Source organism: Papaver somniferum, chromosome 2 (genome assembly GCF_003573695.1).
Source record: "Papaver somniferum cultivar HN1 chromosome 2, ASM357369v1, whole genome shotgun sequence".
Classification (NCBI taxonomy): Eukaryota; Viridiplantae; Streptophyta; class Magnoliopsida; order Ranunculales; family Papaveraceae; genus Papaver; species Papaver somniferum.
The window spans coordinates 30,193,812-30,215,342 of record NC_039359.1 but is presented as its reverse complement, the minus strand read 5'-3'; the positions used below and the strand labels follow the sequence as shown (position 1 = coordinate 30,215,342).

At 39.3% G+C, this 21,531-nt stretch overlaps 1 protein-coding gene across 1 annotated transcript; it reads right to left on the bottom strand.

Moving 5' to 3' along the window:
* Positions 1–568: 568 nt before the first annotated feature.
* On the bottom strand, positions 569–1,009 carry LOC113350799 (uncharacterized mitochondrial protein AtMg00860-like). Its single transcript, XM_026594918.1, has one exon. The coding sequence runs from the start codon at positions 1,007–1,009 to the stop codon at positions 569–571; it is 441 nt and encodes a 146-aa protein (XP_026450703.1).
* Between the last annotated feature and the right edge of the window lie 20,522 nt (positions 1,010–21,531).

Below are 21,531 nucleotides of genomic sequence, written 5' to 3'. Positions count from 1 at the left end.
AGGTTGCTTGTCCTCCTGAATGCCCTCCAACTGGAGATGAATGAATGGAAACTATTATAGTTATTCTAATATCTCCATTCTAGACAACATACAATCTCTGTTTGTACCTTAATACTCCTTGTTTATAAGTGAATCATCCAACCCCTTTGTTTGATGCTGCTAATTCAGGAATTACTCATTGAGTTGTAGGATCATTGGTGTAGATGTCTTTAACTTCTTGAATCCATGGAGGAATAACGTGGGAAATGGCTTGACAAGAACCTTCTTCATCCCATTTAACTCCGGATAGAGCATCTGCCACTAAGTTGTCAGCTCCCTTCCTATATTTGAGCTCATAAGTGTAATCTAGTAATTTAGCAAGCCATTTTTGTTGTAGCATGGAATGAATTCTCTGATCCATAAAATGCTTAATACTCTGATGATCAATGTATATAATGAACTTATTACGCAATAAGCAGGTTCTCCATTTTGTTACAGCCATAACAACAACCATCATTTCTTTATCATAAGTAGATAAGGCCAAAAATCTGGTGCCCATACCTTTGCTGAAGAAGGCTATTGGTCTTCTCTATTGCATCAATGCAGCTCCAACACCAACATCACAAGCATCAGTGGCTACCTCAAAGGATGTAGTAAAGTCTGGGAGTGCCAAGACATGAGTGGTAGTAACAACTTCCTTCAATAGTTGAAATGTTGTTTGAGCTGCCTCACTCCATTGGAACTTGTTTTTCTTGAGAAGCTCAGTAAGGGGTTTACATATAATGCCATAACCCTTCACAAATTTTTTGTAATAACCAGTAAGTCCTAGAAACCCTCTCAGATCCCTTAATGTAGTTGGAACTGGCGATTTCATTATACAAGCAATCTTCTCAGGGTCAGCAGCAACACCATCTCCAGATATAATGTGCCATAAATAATCAATCTGTGATTGCCCAAAGGAGCACTTTCTAAGCTTAGAAAAGAGGGAATGCTCCTTCAGCAACTCCAAGGTGATGGTCAGATGTTCCATGTGAGATTTCATGGCTGGACTGTATATAAGTGTAGATGGGGAAAAACGAGCCGCCGGTTTCTTGGGAAAGTGAAGAGTCGAGCATGCTGTCGAGACTCCTCGGCCGGGAAAAATGTTAATCCTCACACAGACGCACCGCTGCAAAGGGGGTGCTTAGATTCGGGAAATCAATCTGTATGACTCCGGTCTAAACCAAGACAATGGCCGTTCCAGAGACAATTCGGTCCCAAAGAGGGAGATGGGTTGATCTGTAGGAGGGAAGATGAGAGTTGTGTGGGATCAATGATGATCAAGGATTGTGGGTGTGTTGAAGGTTTCTGCAATATTGCTGAACTGCTGAAGTTGAGTTCTGTGAATAAGTTTATATCGAGTTGTTGACGGATGATGACGATAATCGATGATTGATGATATTCCCTCAATCTGGTTTTCCTCGATTTAGACTTATTTATATTGCAAGAATGATGCACCACTGATCCTTGTAAGTGTGACGGTTTCTTGAGTGAAAGAGTGGGAAAGTGGGAGATCGTGGTAAAGTCAGTTCCACGTCGTGTGGAGACTTAACTGATCGTGCACCCACTACTTTGCTAACTCCTTCAACCGTTTACACGACTTACGCACATTTCTCGTTGTGGATGAATCCACGTGTCGTAGACCACCAGACCAAAACCCTAAGTGATATCCCCCATTTTTGACATGATTGATATTTCACGAATCGTGGAGTCTGCAAGGCAGACGTATATTAGTTGGTCAGTTGTTGACTGATTTAGACTGTGAGTCTAGTTTTGTTGAATCGAGCATAAGTGGTGAATGCTCAGCGATTCATGGATTGAAATGTAGTTCTCTGAGATGTCAATGAATTACTTACTAGAACGACTAAGTAAGTATTATTCAACTCGAAGAATTGACGAATATTGAGAGTTTGTCGAGAAACTGAGCAAGTATTGCTCAATTTGACGAATTGCCGAATATCGGGAGTTTGTCGAGCAACTGAGCAAGTATTGCTCAATTCGAAGAATTCGATAATTTTGGTGTGCAACTGAGTAAGTGTTGCTCAATTCAACAAAATACTGAATATTGGTAATTTGACGTGCAGTTGAGCAAGTGTTACTCAATTCGACAAACTACTGATGAATTACCGAATATTGATGGTTTGATCAATATTCGAGCAACTGAGCAAGTATTGCTCAATTCAAAGAATTATTTACTGGTGTCGTAATCCAATAAAATATTAATCAAAAATATTGGTGAATTACCGAATATTATTAATTTGGATGTTGATTGCTGAATCAACATAATTTTGTGTTTAAACTTGCTCAGAATTGTGATTCGTGGAGCGTTTGTTCGAAACCCTAATTTTTGATCGATCCTTCAACAATTAGTGAATTACTGAAAATTGTTCATGAGTGAAGAGTGACCGACCACATGGGATGATGAGCGTCCATGTGATGCCCAGTGCTTGAGTGAGCACGCACCAGGGTTCTCAGTTTGAGAGTTGGTGAAAGAACGATGATTTAATGCAGGTTTCATCATTTATTGAAATATTGCTGGATTCAGCATTAGGTGAAAACCTAGGTATGAGAGATAAGGACCGACCAAGAGAGCATGGAACCGGCTCTTGGTGGTCACGAGACCGGTTGTTGGTCATTTGAAGGATTCTCCAGTTGGTTGGAGAGAGTTCGGGCCCAGTATGAGCAATTGAGCAAATTAGGTAAGAATTATGAAAACATGTGGGACCGGCTTTGTGCAAGCCCTAGGAATGACTCTGGTCGGTCATGGAGGCATGCACGTGTTGTCTTGGTGTACATGTTTCCATACTGAGAGTTTCAGTATTTTCTGATGCGCGTTCGAGCAACATAGTGAATTTTCAGAAGAGTTTCATCTTGACTGAGAATTCTCGATTTTTATTGGAATGAGCATGTATGCTCAATTCATCAATATTTTAAAAATATTAAAATAAAAATATTTTAATATTTAAAATTTCCGTGAGAGGCTAGCCAGTCGTGCGACTATGTTGGCTTTTGGTTTTTCGTGATTTGAGCAATATTTGAGAAAATATGGAGAAATCATGAATTTTGCTCAAACCCAGGAGTTTCATGAATTGAGGAAAATAATAATTATGCAATATTAGGGATTGCAAGGTGTGGGACCGACCATGGCTAGGGCATGGCCGGCCGGCTAGGTTGCCCGGTCCCGCACACCTTTCCCTATTTTACTATTTTTCATGAATCCTTGAAGTTATGGAAAATCCTTGAAGTTATGGAGAATCCACGAGTTTTTGTTGAAACGGAGGAGTTTCGTGAGATCAGGGAATAATAATTATAAAAAGCTAAGGATTGTGAGGTGTGGGACCGGCCACGGCTTAGGCATGGCCGTCCGGTTAGATTTCCTGGTCCCGCACACCTCTTCTTATTTTATAATATTATTTCGTGAATTCACCAAGTTATGGAGAATTCACGAGTTTTAAAAAAACAAGGAAAGTTGCTAAAACCAAGGAGTTTTCGTGAGTTCACGAAATAACAAAAAGTAAAGAAAATAATGGGAGAGGCACAGACCGACCATGGCTAAGGCACGGCCGGCTGGCTGGTGGGCCCGGCACTGGGCGTTTCTTATTATTTTATTAATATTTATTGTTTTCTCCTGTTTTGCGAAGGATTCCTCATTATTTCATATTATTGGACACTCGTTCGTGCATCCGGGTGCTCAGTCATGCATTATTGTCGAGTACACTCGCACCATTTTTGTGGGGCTTACTCAGTGATGGTCCAGATGCCTGGTTGTTGAGTATTTATTACTAATCTATGAATTCAGTGGAGAATAATCCATGAAACTGAGTAATAAAAATGAGTAGTTTTTTATCATCAATTCATAGGATCAGCCATGGATTCGACCATGAATTCGGAATAATAAAATAGGTATTACCATTCCATGGGATCGTGCATTCGACCATGAAATTGGAGTAATAAAATAAGTGGTGACATTACCATTTCATGACACCAGCCGTGGGTTTGACCATGAAATTGGAGTAATGTCTATTACCATTTCATGAGATCAGCCGTGGATTCGGTCATGAAATCGGAGTAATACATTTATCTATTACCATTTCGATCATGAAATAGGAGTAATGAGATAAGATAAATTATCTTCTAGGAATTCAGTGGTGAATGTCGCGGTAGAATTTAATCTCTTGCGTATAGTCAGTGAAACAACAAGTGTTTCCGAAGTCTTGAAGACATTATTGCTCTCAATCTTACTGAGAACCGCCTGGGTCCATAGACGTCTCTCTACATAGTCAGGGAACAGTGAGTATCATCGATGTCCTGAAGGCGTTATTGCTCTCAATCTTACGGAGAACCGCCCAATCGTTCTTCTATGTAGATGCAGGTACCTCTATGTAGTCAGGGAACAACGAGTGTCACCGATGTCCTGAAGGCGTTTTGTCCTCTCAACAAATAGTTATGTATGGAGGATCGCCCAATATTTCTTATACATAGAGGGACGCGATGAAATGCACAGCATCGAACGCTCAGCAAGTGGGAGGCCTTTCGAGAATCATATTCATCGTGGCTCTGAGAGGTACTCGATCAGAGATCGTGAAAACGGTTCACGGATCGTAAATGTGGATCGCGTCACATGCGTTCCTGAAGTCGGGTCAGAAACATGCAATATCATGATTTTATGATTCTGACCCTTGTCGAAAATCCACCATCAACATTAAGTCCCCTGCTTAGTGAGGGACAGTCATGTGCCACAGTAAGCATTAAATGGTGATTTTCTACGAGAAGAGCAGCGAAACTCAGTCGTACAAAGGTATTTTCAAAACCCCGATTTGCTCCAATGGTGTCAAGTACAAGCAAATGATCAGGTGAGGATCCTGATGGTGTGATGGAGTGTCATCTCGTGGTCACGGAGAGATGAGGCACTGCTGATTTGGACGATCGGGTATCTTGTTTTGGTCGGTTTAATTTTTGCGGGACCGAGCCCAAAAAGAAATCCTTGTTTTAGTAACAGACGTGCGTCGTTCTTAGTTAAGAAACAAACAAAATATAGTGATAAAAATTTTGTTTACGCGCTTTCACGAAAGCCATTTTTTTTAAATATGCGAGATTTCACAAAAAGGAATAAACTCTCATTTCAAAGGTGGATGCTCGTACAAGAGAAAAGGGGTTTTTTTTTTTTTTTTAATAGACGTGCGTCTGTTAGTAATAAAAATTTTGTTGATGATATTTCATGAAATTTTTTATTTTCGATATGTGAGCTTTCATAAATTTTTGAAAATATACTCGTTTCAAACACGGATGCTCGCGCGAGGGAGCAATATATATATATATATATATATATATATATATATATATTTTCAAATTTACGTGAGTTTCACGTTAAAATATATTTTTATAAAGTCAATGTTTTGATTTTGAACAACTGTTGAAAGTAGACAATTACACATGGTGAAATAATATCTGTATGTGAGTTTTCACAATTGTAGAATGGACGTCTGTCCAAATTTTGAAAAACCAGTGAATGTTCATACCATGAAAACTTATGTGAAATTAAGTTTTTTATTTTCAGCAATTGCTAGAAGAAAACAATTTTTGATAAAATACTGTTTGCATGGATTTTGTGATCTGGTAGTGTGTGCACAACACCAATGAGTGTTCACTCGGTGGGAGTCGCTCACATGGTGAAAATAATGTGAATTGTTCACATGATGGAAGTTTCGTGAATTATTCACAGTTTTATGAAAATCACGTTATGGTTGTGAATAACGAATTTTTTTCGTCTTTGCAGGTTTGAAGGAGCGAACAAATTCTCGAGATGGTAATCACTATAGCTAGTGAAATTGTAAATAGGTAACAGTTGGATAGTTACCATTTTTGTAGACGTTGTTGTGAGCACCTTTATTCCATGATTCATTATTTTATTGAATCCTGTGCTTTGTACGAATGATGTGCCGAAGTAGCCACTTTGCAAGAATGACTGACTCCCATGATGATAATTCCAAAGATGGTGTTTCCATAGATGACATCTCTACGAATGCAACTTTAAGAAATGGTACTTCTGGGACCTCTGAGTGATGGTGAGAGATCCTTCATACTGAGTTGTACTTCTGGTTATTTCATTAGATTTACCACAGGATGATCGAATAGTGAGATCCCGGATCAATGTAGACTCCACGGAAATGGAAGAAAGTCTACGGGAGCGGAGAACTCAGCAGTAAGGACTACAGGATGACGTGCAGTCCCCAGCCGTTTCTTTGGTGAGTTGTTAGCGCTCCTTGTGTCATGACTTTTCCCTGCCCATGCAATTAGGATCACGAGACCAAGCTTTGTTATTTATTTTCAGACTTTTTCTCCATGACGGTCTTCAACTTGTTCCCGGACAAACAATTTAGGAATCCAGCACTGACTAAGAAGTCGATGTAAGTGTCTCTTTCGTGCAGGTGATCGTGGCATCTCATTGAATGAAATAATAATAATTGTTATTGATGTACCCAGGAGGAAATCATTGTAGATAAGCAACATGTTGAAGAAACGTGCTCTTCTTCTTTGGGACATGAAAATATGGAGGATTCCCGAAATCCCGAACCGAATGAAGATAGTGGAGTTTCCAATGTAGATTCCGGCATTGCCGAGCCTTCAAATGATTTAGAGACTCCTCCAGTAAGTACATCTCCTGTAATTTCTTCATAGAAGTATCAAATCGTTGATTTTTGAAGGAATGAATGAGAATCCATGTAAATTTATTGATAACTTTGCTGAAATACGTCACCAGAAAATTTCAGACTTCAGAGTTTAGTAGAAACGCTGTAGAATCCTCGTCTGAAGTCGAATTTTCGCGGTCTGCATATGTATCTTCAATCCCAGGTAATTGCCAAGCTTTAGCAGAGAAGATTTTTGAACTTTGAGCATGTTTAGGGCCTGAAAAAGGCGAAATAGTGAACTTCCAGGAGACCTTCAGAACTTTTTCAGATTGCATATTGACTGTTGTTTTGGCTACATATCCTTGCTCGTCCATCCGATTGTTATAAAATTTTGATATGTTGTAGAGAACATTCATACGAAGAGAATGGTATATGACCCAACCTTAGATTCCTTACCAATTTCTCACAGTTCATCGTTTCATATAGGGCAGTGCAGAATTTCTTCAGATGTGCTTGTTTGAAAACATGTTTCATGACTTCTACACTATTTGCTCATGTCTTGGATGCATAGAAGAGAACTTAGATAGTGATATTTCACTTAATGCAGTTTTATGATTGTGTTGGGTTTCCATGTTTAAGACGCTCTAATCCCATGTAATCTTCGCATTAGATGCCAAATTCCGAAGTTGGGAATGATAGAACCAACAATGATGAATTGAGAAATCCTGGGGATGTTGATGATGAGACACGCATCCCTGCACCTCAAGACCATGAAATGCTTGGGGTTGAAGCTGCAGAGGTGACTGAAACTCCAGTTATGCCCGAGATGGTGGAACCCGAGTTGAGAATGGAAGAACTTCTCAGACAGAAGCTGTTTCTATGGCTGTTGATGCTGCTCCATTGACGGAGAACCGCGTGATAGTGCATGAATATCTTCATGCAGTGATTTATTTTACTCCTCCATTTGGTAAGACACTCCAAGGCCAGAAGTATTGTTACTCGAGATGTACTCTTTGATTGGGAGTACAACTTGAAGAATGCTGAAGAATTCGTCTTTAATCTGAAGTGGCTTCGTCAAAAGGTTGATGCTATCAAGGAGGTAGTAGAAGGCAACACACCTTTCACCAGTGAGGCCGTGATGAAGAAGATGGCTGAAGTTGCTGAGTTGACCAGGAAGTTGGAGTCAGAAAGAGCAACTTTGCAAGTCTTCGAGGATGCAGAAAAGCAGAAATCATATTTCGCCGACTTTCTTTATTTTCTTTCCATAGTCTCTCGAACTTTGAACTTCTGAGAGATGTGAGGCTTTTAGATTCCGGTTTTGGTTTTGATTTCTTGATTGGTGAGTGATTGAGGATTTTCTTTTGGGTTTTGGATCTGATAGAGATTTTTTCTTAAATAAAGAACTTTGATAAATTGCTGAATTCAAATACTGGATGCGAGTATTGCAAACGTTCTGGAGGAATCGAAAATACATGTGAAAGAAAATCCTAAAAGCAAACCAAATATTTCCGTGTCTGGTAGGGAACGTCTGAATTGCCGAATACCTCAGACATCAAAATCTTTGAGCCAATTCTCATGAGTTACTGGTATGGTCCTGCCATCCATGTTGATTAGCTTGTAGTATCCTACAATTATGGATCTTGCAACCATAAAAGGTCCTTCCCAATTGGAGCTCCTTGCAGAATGGAGATCACGTTTAGCTGTCTTAAGAACTAAATCTCCTTCCTGGAATTTGTTAGTCTTGGTTGTATGTGCCTTGAGTATCTATTGCTGATTTGGGATTCCCCGAGCAGTGGAATTCCATGGTTGTGGTACATGTGGACACTCGCGCAGAGGGAAACATCTAGGATACTGTTTATCAAACTCGACCATTATTGTGTAGATGACCGTGTTGGTGGAGTGCTGAATTTTGAGAGGTTCCGCATCTAACCACTTAGTGAAGTATTGCTGAGGCGAAACTAACCACTCATAACGTTTGGTGATAGCTAGGTTTTGAGCGGAACTGAGTCCCCGGACTAGGGCAGCATATTTGAAAGTTGGTAATACATATGTATCAGGGGGAATGAGACTTGCCTGAGTGCGAAAACTTCTGACGAATTCGTGGGCGCTTTCCCCAGGTTTTTGTTTGAGTTCCATCAATGCTTCGACTTTTCCCAAATGCTCGAACGGTTGATCATCTTCCGAGTCAGAGCTTTCTTCAATGGAGAAATGCGCAGCTGAAGATGATGATATCGCAACAACTTTTCCATCATGAATCCATGCTCGCCTAAGGACAATGTCATATCCTGGATCCTCCTTAATTATGAAGAATTTAGTTTCTGTCCAGATTGAATCATTCCTTATCTTGATAATGATGTTACCATAAGCATCTCTGGAGATTCCTTCATGGTCTCTGACTGAGATAGGAGCATGAGTTGCTTCTTGTCAAGTGATGCCAGCGTCTCTGAGGGTTTTCAAGGGGATGATGTTAACATCATCGCTTGAATTCATTTCCCTTGAGGTGGACTGTAGTGAGAAGTCCCCAGTCACACATCTCTTTGTCTGTTGCTGGAGGTTCAGGGAGCGTCTCCTGAATTGTTAGTCGTCTCCCTGACACAATGTGGTTTAGTGCAGTAAACATGTCATCTCTTTGAGCCTTTGAAAAGTACAGCAACTCGCAGACATGCTCAATTAAGGATTGAACTACTTCCTTGACCGGTTGCTCGGAGAGTGCTAACGTTCTGATAGGGAGAGGATTTTTGTGCACTCCTTCAGTACCCAATTCCCCTGAATCAGCCTTTTCTTTGAATATGCGCTTCATAGTTATGCAATCACTTGTTGGATGACTGACATATCTATGGAAGCGACAGTAGCGTGTATTTTCCACTTCTTCTTCTGTTGGATCTCTTCTGACGGGAGGTAGTTTGATCGCACCGTCTTGAATCCAGACTTCCAATAACTCGATCACCTCTTCAATGGGAAAAAGGAAATCTGGCTCTTCTTGGTCGTTCTGCTGATGCTGAGCCGGTGGTTGTGCATTTCTATCCTGTTTTTTCTTCCTTGGTGCTTTTGCAGGATGGGATACTGGAGGAGCATTCTTATGTTGTTGCGCCTCAGCTTTCCTTTTGCCTCCTTCAACAACATATATGGAAGGTTGAACATTGTATTATTTACTGACTAGGCGTCTGATGTTGCTTCAAGTGTCTCGTGGATCCTCGGTTTTGACAGTTTTTGTTCTTTCCAGTAAGGCTGGAGCAGTAGTTGCTGATCGCTTAGTCGCTTCATGGAGTTCTGAGAAAGTTTGAAACTGGAGATTTTCCAGCAAGGCTTTGTAGACAGGGATCATCCCGTTGATGCACAAGTACAACAATTGTTGTTCAGTAACATTAGGATCATGACAATCCAAGGCTTGAATTCTGAACCTCTTAACATATTCATTCGGATGTTCGGTGTTTTTCTAAGCCATTCTCCCTAAGTCAGAAAGAGTAATCTGCTCTGAAACGAAACAGTATTTCCTGTAGAAGGAATTAACCATTTCTCCCCAATTAGCGATGCTCCTTGGTGCGATGTTGTTGTACCAAATATATGCTCGGCCGGTCAGAGGCTTTGAGAACTCCTTCAGTCGGACGACATCATTGTGTTCATGTTCTCCTAATGCCTTCAGGAACCGAGAAACATGCTCTCGGGCGTTCCCCGTTCCATTGTAAAGTTTGAACGTTGGAGAAGTATATCCCTTCGGGAGATAAATCCTCTGTATAGCAGAGGAATAGGGAGGTTGATGACGATGGACAGATGGTGCCTTTCCCTTTCCTCGATCCTTCATGAATCTCTCTAGATCTTCACGAGTGATGAAACCGGCATACTCCTTTGTTGGTGGGTTTTCCGCAGCTTTGTGGACTTCATCATCGTCAACTGTGTGGACTGGAACAACTACAAGATCATATGTTTCCTCGGATTTTCCTTTCTCCTGAATCTTCTCTAACATATAGTCAGTGAGAGTTTTGAGATAATTGCACAACTCTTTCTGTGTTGCAGCCATGTCAGTCTGATTTTTAGCGAGAACTTCCTGAACCTTCATGAGATCGGCTATGGTAGGTGGATTTTCTATGACTTCCTCAGGACGTCGGTCGAAGAGAGGTTGATTTTCGTTATTGGTGTGAGGAGGAGTATTATCACCACTATTGCTGTAAGCAATAATGGTTTCTGGAATACCACCGTTGTTGCTAGTGCTAGCGATATTCACGTTAGTATTTGTAACTTAACCTGACCTAAGATCAAACATTTTGCGAAAATGTGAGATTGCAACCGAGAGATTAATCTCCACTGTGGTCGCCAATCTGTAGATGGGGAAAAACGAGCCGCCGTTTTTTTGGGAAAGTGAAGAGTCGAGCGTGCTGTCGAGACTCCTCAGCCGGGCAAAATGTTAATCCTCACACAGATGCATCGCTGCAAAGGGGGTGCTTAGATTCGGGAAATCAATCTGTATGACTCCGGCCTAAACTAAGACAATGGCCGTTCCAGAGTCAATTCGGTCGCAAAGAGGGAGATGAGTTGATCTGTATGAGGGAAGCTGAGAGTTGTGTGGGATCAGTGATGATCAAGAATTGTGGGTGTGTTGAAGGTTTCTGCAATATTGCTGAACTGCTGAAGTTGAGTTCTGTGAATAATTTTATATCGAATTGTTGACGTATGATGATGATAATCGATGATTGATGATATTCCCTCCTTATGTTATCCTCGATTGAGACTTATTTATATTGCAAGAATGATGCACCACTGATCCCTATAAGTGTGACGGTTTCTTGAGTGAAAGAGTGGGAGATCGTGGTAAAGTCAGTTCCACGTGGTGTGGAGACTTGACTGATCTTGCACCCACTACTTTGCTAACTCCTTCAACCGTTTACACGACTTACACACATTTCTCGTTGTGGATGAATCCACGTGCCGTAGACCGCCAGACCAAAACCCTAAGTGATATCCCCCATTTTTGACGTGATTGATATTTCACAAATCGTGGAGTCTGCAAGGCAGACGTGTATTAGTTGGTCAGTTGTTAACTGATTTAGACTGTGAGCCTAGTTTTGTTGAATCGAGCATAAGTGGTGAATGCTCAGCGATTGATGGATTGAGCATGTAGTTCTCTGAGATGTCAATGAATTACTGACTAGAGCGAATAAGCAAGTATTACTCAACTCGAAGAATTGTTGAATATTGAAAGTTTGTCGAGCAACTGAGCAAGTATTGCTCAATTCGACGAATTTCCGAATATCGAGAGTTTGTCGAGCAACTGAGCAAGTATTGCTCAATTCGAAGAATTCGATAATTTTGGTGTGCAACTGAGCAAGTGTTGCTCAATTCAACAAAATACTGGATATTGGTAATCTGACGTGCAGTTGAGAAAGTGTTGCTAAATTCGATAAACTACTGATGAATTACCGAATATTGATGGTTTGATCAATATTCGAGCAACTGAGCAAGTATTGCTCAATTCAAAAAAATTATTTACTGGTGCCGTGACCCAATAAAATATTAATCAAAAATATTGGTGAATTACCGAATATTATTAATTTGGATGTTGATTGCTGAATCAACATAATTTTTTGTTTGAACTTGCTTAGAATGGTGATTCGTGGAGCGTTTGTTCGAAACCCTAATTTTTGATCAATCCTTCAACAATTGGTGAATTGCTGAAAATTGGTCATGAGTGAAGAGGGACCAACCACATGGGATGATGAACGTCCATGTGATGCCCAGTGCTCGAGTGAGCACGCACCAGGGTTCTCAGTTTGAGAGTTGGTGAAAGAACGATGATCAAATGCAGGTTTCATCATTTATTGAAATATTGCTGGATTCAGCATTAGGTGACAAAACCTAGGTATGAGAGATGAGGACCGACCAAGAGAGCATGGGACCGGCTCTTGGTGGTCACGGGACCAGTTGTTGGTCATTTGAAGGATTCTCCAGTTGGTTGGAGAGAGTTCGGGCCCAGTATGAGAAATTGAGCAAATTAGGTCAGAATTATGAAAACATGTGGGACCGGATTTGTGCAAGCCCTAAGAATGACTCTGGTCGGTCATGGAGGCATGCACGTGTTGCCGTGGTGTCCGTGTTTCCATACTGAGAGTTTCAGTATTTTCTGATGCGCGTTCGAGCAACATAGTGAATTTTCAGAAGAGTTTCATCTTGACTGAGAATTCTCGATTTTTGTTGGAATGAGCATGTATGCTCAATTCATCAATATTTTAAAAATATCAAAATAAAAGTGTTTTAATATTTAAAATTACCTTGAGAGGCTAGCCAGTCGTGCGACTATGTTGGCTTTTGGTTTTTCGTGATTTGAGCAATATTTGAGAAAATATGGAGAAATCATGAATTTTGCTCAAACCCAGGAGTTTCATGAATTGAGGAAAATAATAATTATGCAAGATTAGGGATTGCAAGGTATGGGACCGACCATGGCTAGGTCATGGCCAGCCGCCTAGGTTTCCCGGTCCCGCACACCTTTCCCTATTTTATTATTTTCATGAATCCTTGAAGTTATGGAGAATCCACGAGTTTTTGTTGAAACGGAGGAGTTTCGTGAGATTAGAGAATAATAATTATAAAAAGCTAAGGATTGTGAGGTGTGGTACCAGCCACGGCTTAGGCATGGCCGGCCGGTTAGGTTTCCCGGTCCTGCACACCTCTCTTTATTTTATAATATTATTTCGTGAATCCACCAAGTTATGGAGAATTCACGAGTTTTACAAAAACAAGGAAAGTTGCTAAATCGAAGGAGTTTTCTTGAGTTCACGAAATAACAAAAAATAAGGAAAATAATGGGAGAGGCACGGACCGACCATGGCTAGGGCACGGCCGGCCTACTGGTGGGCCCGTCCCTTATTATTTTATTAATATTTATTGTTTTCTCCTGTTTTGCGAAGGATTCCTTATTATTTCATATTTTTGGACACTCGTTCGTGCATCCAGGTGCTCAGTCGTGCATCATTGCTTAGTACACTCGCATCATTTTTGTAGGGCTTACTCAGTGATGGTCCAGATGCCCGGTTGTTGAGTATCTATTACTAATCTATGAATTCAATGGAGAATAATCCATGAAACAGAGTAGTAAAAATGAGTAGTTTTTATCATCAATTCATAGGATCAGCTGTGGATTCGACCATGAATTCGGAATAATAAAATAGGTATTACCATTCCATGGGATCGTGGATTCGACCATGAAATTGGAGTAATAAAATAAGTGGTGATATTACCATTTCATGAGACCAGCCGTGGGTTCGACCGTGAAATTGGAGTAATATCTATTACCAGATCATGAGATCAGTCGTGGATTCGATCATGAAATCGGAGTAATACATTTATCTATTACCATTTCGATCATGAAATAGAAGTAATGAGATAAGATAGATTATCTTCTAGGAATTCAGTGGTGAATGTCACGGTAGAATTTAATCTCTTGCGTATAGTCAGTGAAACAGCAAGTGTTTCCGAAGTCCTGAAGACGTTATTGCTCTCAATCTTACGGAGAACCTCCTGGGTTTATACACGTCTCTCTACATAGTCAGGGAACAGTGAGTATGACCGACGTCCCGAAGGCGTTGTTGCTCTCAATCTTACGGAGAACCGCTCAATCGTTCTTCTATGTAGAGGCAGGAACCTCTATGTAGTCAGGGAAAAGCGAGTGTCACCGACGTCCTGAAGGCGTTTTGTCCTCTCAACAAACAATTATGTATGGAGGACCGCCCAATCTTTCTTCTACATAGAGGGACGCGATGAAATGCACAACATCGAACACTCTACAAGTAGGAGGCCTTTCGACAATCATATTCATCGTGGCTCTGAGAGGTACTCGATCAGAGATCGTAAAAACGGTTCATGGATCATAAAATATGGATCGTCACATGCGTTCCTGAAGCCGAGTCAGAAACATGCAGTTTCATGATTTTATGATTTTGACCCTTGTCGAAAATCCACCATCAACAATAAGGATATCATCAAAGAATACCAATATGAACTTCCTAAAATAAGGTTGGAAAATGTCATTCATCAATGCTTGGAAACTTGCTGGGGAATTGGTGAGCCAAAATGGCATTACCAAGAACTCATAATGCCCTTGGTGTGTCTTGAAGGCTGTCTTGTGAATGTCAGCTGGAAAGACCCTTATTTGATGATAGCCAACCCTTAAGTCTATCTTGGAGAGAACCTTGGCACCCTTAAGCTCATCCAAAAGTTCATCTATGACCGGGATTGGATACTTATTCTTGATTTTAATTTCATTTATCATTTTATATTATATACAAAACCTCCAGCTTCCATCCTTCTTTTTGACAAGCAATATTGGAGATTAGAATGGACTGTGACTTGGCCTTATAACTCCAGAAGTTAACATTTCTTGTACCAGCTTTTCCACCACATCTTTCAGAATGTAAAGTATCATATAGAGTCTTTGATTTGGAGGGGATGACTGTGGTTGTAATGGAATGTGATGATCATGACTCCTAGTAGGAGGAAGGGTGGTAGGTTCTGTAAATATGGATTGAAAGGAATCGAAAAGTGGCTGAAGATCAGGAGGGGTTATGTTTTTTTTATCTTCACCAGTAATAGAGAACAGATGCCCTACAATCTCATGCTTGTGCTTTTTCATATACTTGTCACACTCCTTACCTGTCATTAAGGATACTCCAGTATACTCATTAACGCCCTATAACACCACCTTTTGTCCATTCCTGTGGAAGGATATGGTTAATTTCTTAAAGTTAAACTGCATGGGGCTCATTCCTTTCATCCAATCCACTCCAAGTACCATGTCACAACCTCCAAGAGCTAGTATTCTCATATCAAACTGAAATTTATTATTCTGCATTTCCCACTGGAAGTTTGGACACTTAGCTGAATTAACTAATTTGTTACCATCAACAACAACTACTTGAAAGGAAGCAGTGGATTCAATATAGAAACCACTCAATTTAGCTACTTCAGGGTCTATAAAGTTGTGGGTGCTGCCACTATCCACAAGTATAGTAATGGGATGCTTGTTTTGAGTTATGCCATGTATCTTAATTGTGCTTGGAGACATGTTACCTGCCAGGGCATGAACTTAAATCTCCACATCTCCATCAGTCACTTCTTATATCACTGGAGAATTTGCTGGGGAATCTTCTTCAGAGAAAGTGGGCTCTTCCTCCTCAGCTACTAACATAAATAGTTGTTACCTGATACATTTATGTCCATCCTTAAATTCTTCATCACAATTGTAACACAGTCCCTTATCCTTCCTTGCCTTCATCTCAGCATAAGTGAGTCTTCTAATTGGAGGCATTTTTGGGCTGGTGGACACACTTCCTCTTGGTGATGGTGAAGTAGATTTTGGACTGGTGAAAAAACTCCTATGGCTTTGAGGAATAGATAGTGGATGCAGGCTGTTGGTTCTGAGCTTTTTAGTTGTGCTATGAATGAGCACTTCTTGCATTCTGGCTAAGTAAATCGCCATCTCCAATGTAGCTGGTGAAAACATTTGAACACCAATCCTCAATTCTTCTTTGAGTTCACTGATAAAACTAGAAGTGAAGTAATCTTCAGTGAGGTGCCTATTCTTTGCTAGCATAAGTTCCTTCAATTGCTCAAATACCTCATGATATTCTAAGACCGTACCCGTTTGACTCAATTTGTTAAATTCTCCCACTATATCATCATGTCCAAGCTCTTGGAAGCATGAACATAGATCTTTAATGAACACATCCCACATTATAAACTCCTTACCCACCTGGTAATCTTGAAACTAAACATCAGCTCTCCCTTCCAGATACATGGATGCAACATATACTTTTGCTCATCATTTAAAGGATGCAGTGGAAAATATTTAGAGCATTTCCTAACCCACGATCTATGATTAACACCATCAAATATAGGAAAATCAACTTTAAGCATATGAGTTTGAGAGAGATGAGAATTCTCACCAGTAAAGAAATTGCCACCATTAGATCGTTCATCATGACCAGGCATAATTGGAGTTTCAAGAAGGCCATCTCCAGATTTAGTTGATTGGATCCGGAATTCTTCTAACAACTTCCTGGATTATGCCTTATACATATCCATCATGGTCGACATCAGCAGCGGAAAGGGTGAATCTTGTTTAGCTTTAATTTTTAACACTTCCCTTGTTAGGTTTTCATTAAATTGAAGTACTGAGGTTAACTGCTTCGTTAAAGCTTCAAATTCAGCTTTACTCACCATGGTTGAAGGTCACTCAGAACCGAGTGCTCTGATACCACTTGTAGTAGTTGATACTACAATGGCTATACAGAAACAACCCTAGAACATGAAAGGATACGACAGGAGTAGAGAGGAAGGGAGGAGAAGAGAAGTTAGGGTTTGATAGAGAAAGAAGAAGAGAGAGAGAGCAGACAAATTTGGATAAGAAGAACAATTCACTAACAAACAATTCATGTCCACCTCTCACAACCACATGCGACTATATGGATAGTATTCAATTACCCAGTGTGCGAAGCACGCGACTCAAACAACTAACGGTGAATAAAACAATTATTGACTAATAATGGATAGACTTATAAAGGCACCCAACTAATTGGCAAGCCCAGAAAATGGGACATGACATGTTAGAGCACTGCTCGGTCGAACTCTCAAGTGTTGCTATCTCAATCTTATTTGTCAAGTTTAGTTGTCAAAACTATAAGTCTTTATTTATAGTCTACTTATAACTAAGTCTTGGATTAGGATAAAATTTATAGTTGAGCTTTAGACTTCACAGTTTTCATCGATTGAAGACGAAGAACTACTAAGGGGAGCTTGTGGAACTTCATCAACAAAAGGTATGTGGAGACTTAAACTCATCTATCATTCAAAAGTATATTTCTACTTTATCTCCTATTTGAGACAGACGTCGTATAGCTATATAGACTTCGATTATACACATTTGATATTTCGAGCTTAGTTTAACTCGCTTACATATTTCTAGAAATATGTGTTCATAAGCTTTCTCTTTAACCAATTTCATCTTATATTCTTGACGAAAGTCAAAAGATGATCATGTAAAACTCGCCTCGTAACATCTTATATGATTTTTGTGAGACAATCATTTGGTGTAGACTCGAAATATTTCGTATTGATCATTTGATTACTTGAAATTTTTTGAAGCTAATAATTTGTGTGAGACAGCTATTGTCGTCTTCTAAAGAATGTTTCAATAATTGAATTGAGAGTTTAGAACAATTAACCATTGATTAGATAGAGCACAATATGCATACTTGTATGCTAACTATTACAAGTTATTCCAAGTCCGGGAACCATAGTAGTGTTAGAGCATAGCTCGGTTGAACCCACCAAGCGTTGGTATGTCAAGTTTGGTTGTCATATTTTAGTGAATCAAAACTCATGTTAAGAGTGCTTGATTATGTACTAGAGTCAACTTCATATAGGTTAGCTTGAAAGTATTAGGATATGAGACATTACAAGCATTGCGAAGACTTGAAGATGTGAAGAAGCAAGGAGCTACAACGACAATAATCATCCTTCCACTTGAGGTTAGTGATATTTGACTTGAACTATTTCATTCCCTAACGTATCTTTCAAGTCGTGCATATTGAAAACAAAACTGTGAAGCATGTTTGAACTCTAGATAGACATGGTATTAAGGAATACAATACGAAATTTATTGCTTAACCATTAAACTTTGTAGATAAGACATCACCATAATCATTTGAATGCTATTGTGATTATGTATGGGTATGAGGTGAGGATTTCATCTTAGGGAACAATGTTTACATGTGTTCTAAGGAAGTAAATTCATGAACTTGGTTAGAGAATCGAAAAGGAAATCGCCAGGTGTTATTGGTTTTATTATTCATTGCATATCTTATGAACAACCAATATGTGTGATTAGTAGAACCGCTCATGACTTGTTTGTTTTCTTTGTAAAACTATTCACAAAGGCCTGACTTATGTATTGGTATGTGAAAAAGCGGGGGTCTAACAACCACACCCAATATTTCACTTAGCAATCTGTATGGACAAACTCCAATATACTTTCTAGAGAATCAACTATACAGTCAGACTCAATCCAGATAAAAGTATATCAAAGAGTTAATATCTCAATCTCTCGATTTGATCTATACTCAAGCAAATAGAAATCTGCGAGTCTTTATTAAATAGTAGAGAGATAACTTGGATGGTACCAAAGACCAATATCCAAGTGTCAATCAATTTAAGTCAATAACCAAAGGTTGGATATTCTAATTGATTGAACCTAACGCACAACCTGTGATATTTCAATTATAAAGATAAACAATTTAATGTGGAAATAGAAATAACACAGACACCAGAATTTTGTTAACGATGAAACCGCAAATGCAGAAAAACCACGGGACCTAGTCCAGATTGAACACACACTGTATTAAGCCGCTACCGACACTAGCCTACTCCAAACTAACTTCGGTCTGGACTGTAGTTGAACCCCAACCAATCTCACACTGATCCAAGGTACAACTATGCTCCTACGTCTCTGATCCCAGCAGGATACTACGTACTTGATTCCCTTAGATGATCTCACCCACAACCAAGAGTTGGTACGACCCAAAGTCGAAGATTTTAATGAACAAATCTGTATCACACAGAAAAGTCTACAGTAATATATAAATCCGTCTCCCACGAATATACCTACGAGTTTTGTTCTGTCTTTTGATAAATCAAGGTGAACAGGAACCAATTGATAATCCGAACTTATATTCCCGAAGAACAGCCTAGTATTATCAATCACCTCAAAATAGTCTTAATCGACGTAGCGAAAAAAGATATTGTGGGATCACAAACGATGAGAAGAAGATGTTTGTGATTAGTTTTTATCTTGCCTATCGGAGATAGAAATCTCAAGCCAATTATTACAATTATACTCGTACGATAGAAACAGCAAGATCAGATCTCACAACTACAAGAAAGTAGTATCGGTCTGGCTTCAAAATTCCAATGAAGTCTTTAAGTCGTTAACCTGGTTTAGAAGAAAAAACCAAAGTTTAAAGGGGAATCTAGCTTAGCACAACTTGTATCACACAGAATGTGTGGGGATTAGGTTTCCCAGTTGCTAGAGTTCTCCCTTATATAGTCTTTCAAATCAGGGTTTGCAATCAATGTTAGCTCGGTAACAAAGCATTCAATATTCACCGTTAAATGAAAACCTGATTAGATTCAAGCTAATATTTATCAACCGTTAGATCGAAAACATAGCTTGTTATACACAAATGAAATGCACGTTGCTAGGCTTGTGTAACCGTACCCAAACTTGTACATTAGTTGGTTCAACAATAGTTAATCAAATGGTTAGCCATATGATCACTTTCATATCAACCATATTCTTCTTCAACATAACTAGTTCAAATGACTCAAATGAACTAGTTAGAGAGTTGTTCAATTGCAAGAAAATCTTATGTACTACACAAGACACAATTGAAGTAAAAATTATGTGATTCACACGAATCGGTTCATGAACTATATAGCCACGGTTTGCAATTGCATTCCTTAGTTAATATGAATAAGTTCACAATCATCGTTTTTAGATATAACCTACTCAAGTTCGCGGACTGGGTTCGCGGACTTAAGTTCCCGGATGGAGTTTACAAAGTCCAGCAGAAATTATCGGGTTTGAGAACTTCGCCAGTTCGCGGACTGGGTTCACGGACTTAGCTCTCGCACTACTCCGGTTCACTTGATCAACAAAGTTCGTAAACTTCGGTTCAAGGAATAAAGACTTATACATATATGTGTTTCCACAACAATGCTTATATCCTCCAATGGTTATATAATCTAAACTCTCATTTCAATCATTGAAAAATTCTCAGAGGACCTTATATAGTTGTTATTCACAAACCATTTTTCGTCAGAGCAATTTTTAAAGTGATTGAAACATAACATGACTTTCGTCACTAGGTAAATATGAACTTGGCTAAAGCGAAAGCTTACCAACACATATTTTGAGAAATAGATAAGCGAGATAAACTCGGCTCGAAATACCAAATGTGTATAATCTAAGTCTATATAGCAAAACAACTTTTGTCTCGAGATAGGAGATAAATATACTTTTGAGTGATAGATAAGTTCAAGTCTCCACATACCTTTTAGTCGATGAAGATCCACCAGTTCCTTGAGTAGTCCTTCGTCTTGTATGATGATTGCCATGCAGTTCTTGAGCTCAACTACACTTTCTATCCTAGTCTGAGACCTTAGATATAGTAGACTAGAAATCAAGACTTATAGTTTTGATCACTAACATTGACAAACATGCTTGAGATAGCAACACATGCGAGTTCGACCGAGCAATGCTCTAATAATCTCCCCCTTTATCAATTTTAGAGACAAAACTATCAATACATATGGAATACAAAAAAATATATAAATAAAATTTTGTAGATCCTATTCCACATGCCTAATCTTCAACATTACTCGAAATCTTCGTCACTTCCAAGTACTCCAATGATCCCAAAGGTTGTAAGTTTAGCATCATCGTTGTTGAAAATCCGTAGCTATAACAACGAAAAAACAAGAGTTCTCAATCATTGTTATACAGTGTCATAGTATCATTACACAACGTCATAGTTCAATTGTATCACAACTTTAACAACAATACTATGGTGATATGTTACTCCCCCTTAGTCAATACTCCATCTCACATGGAAACCACTCCCCCTTACATAATGATCCGAAAACCATATGTATTTGTAGTGTGAACTACATATTAATTCTCCCCCTTTTTGTCAATAAAATTGGCAAAGGTACAAGAACGGGATCCTAATGAAATTTCCGAAAGAGACATTTCATGACCAAAAAAAAGCATATATCATCTTATTTAGATGCAATCATAAAGCCGAAGCTAAATGCATTCATCAAGGAGTCTATAAAG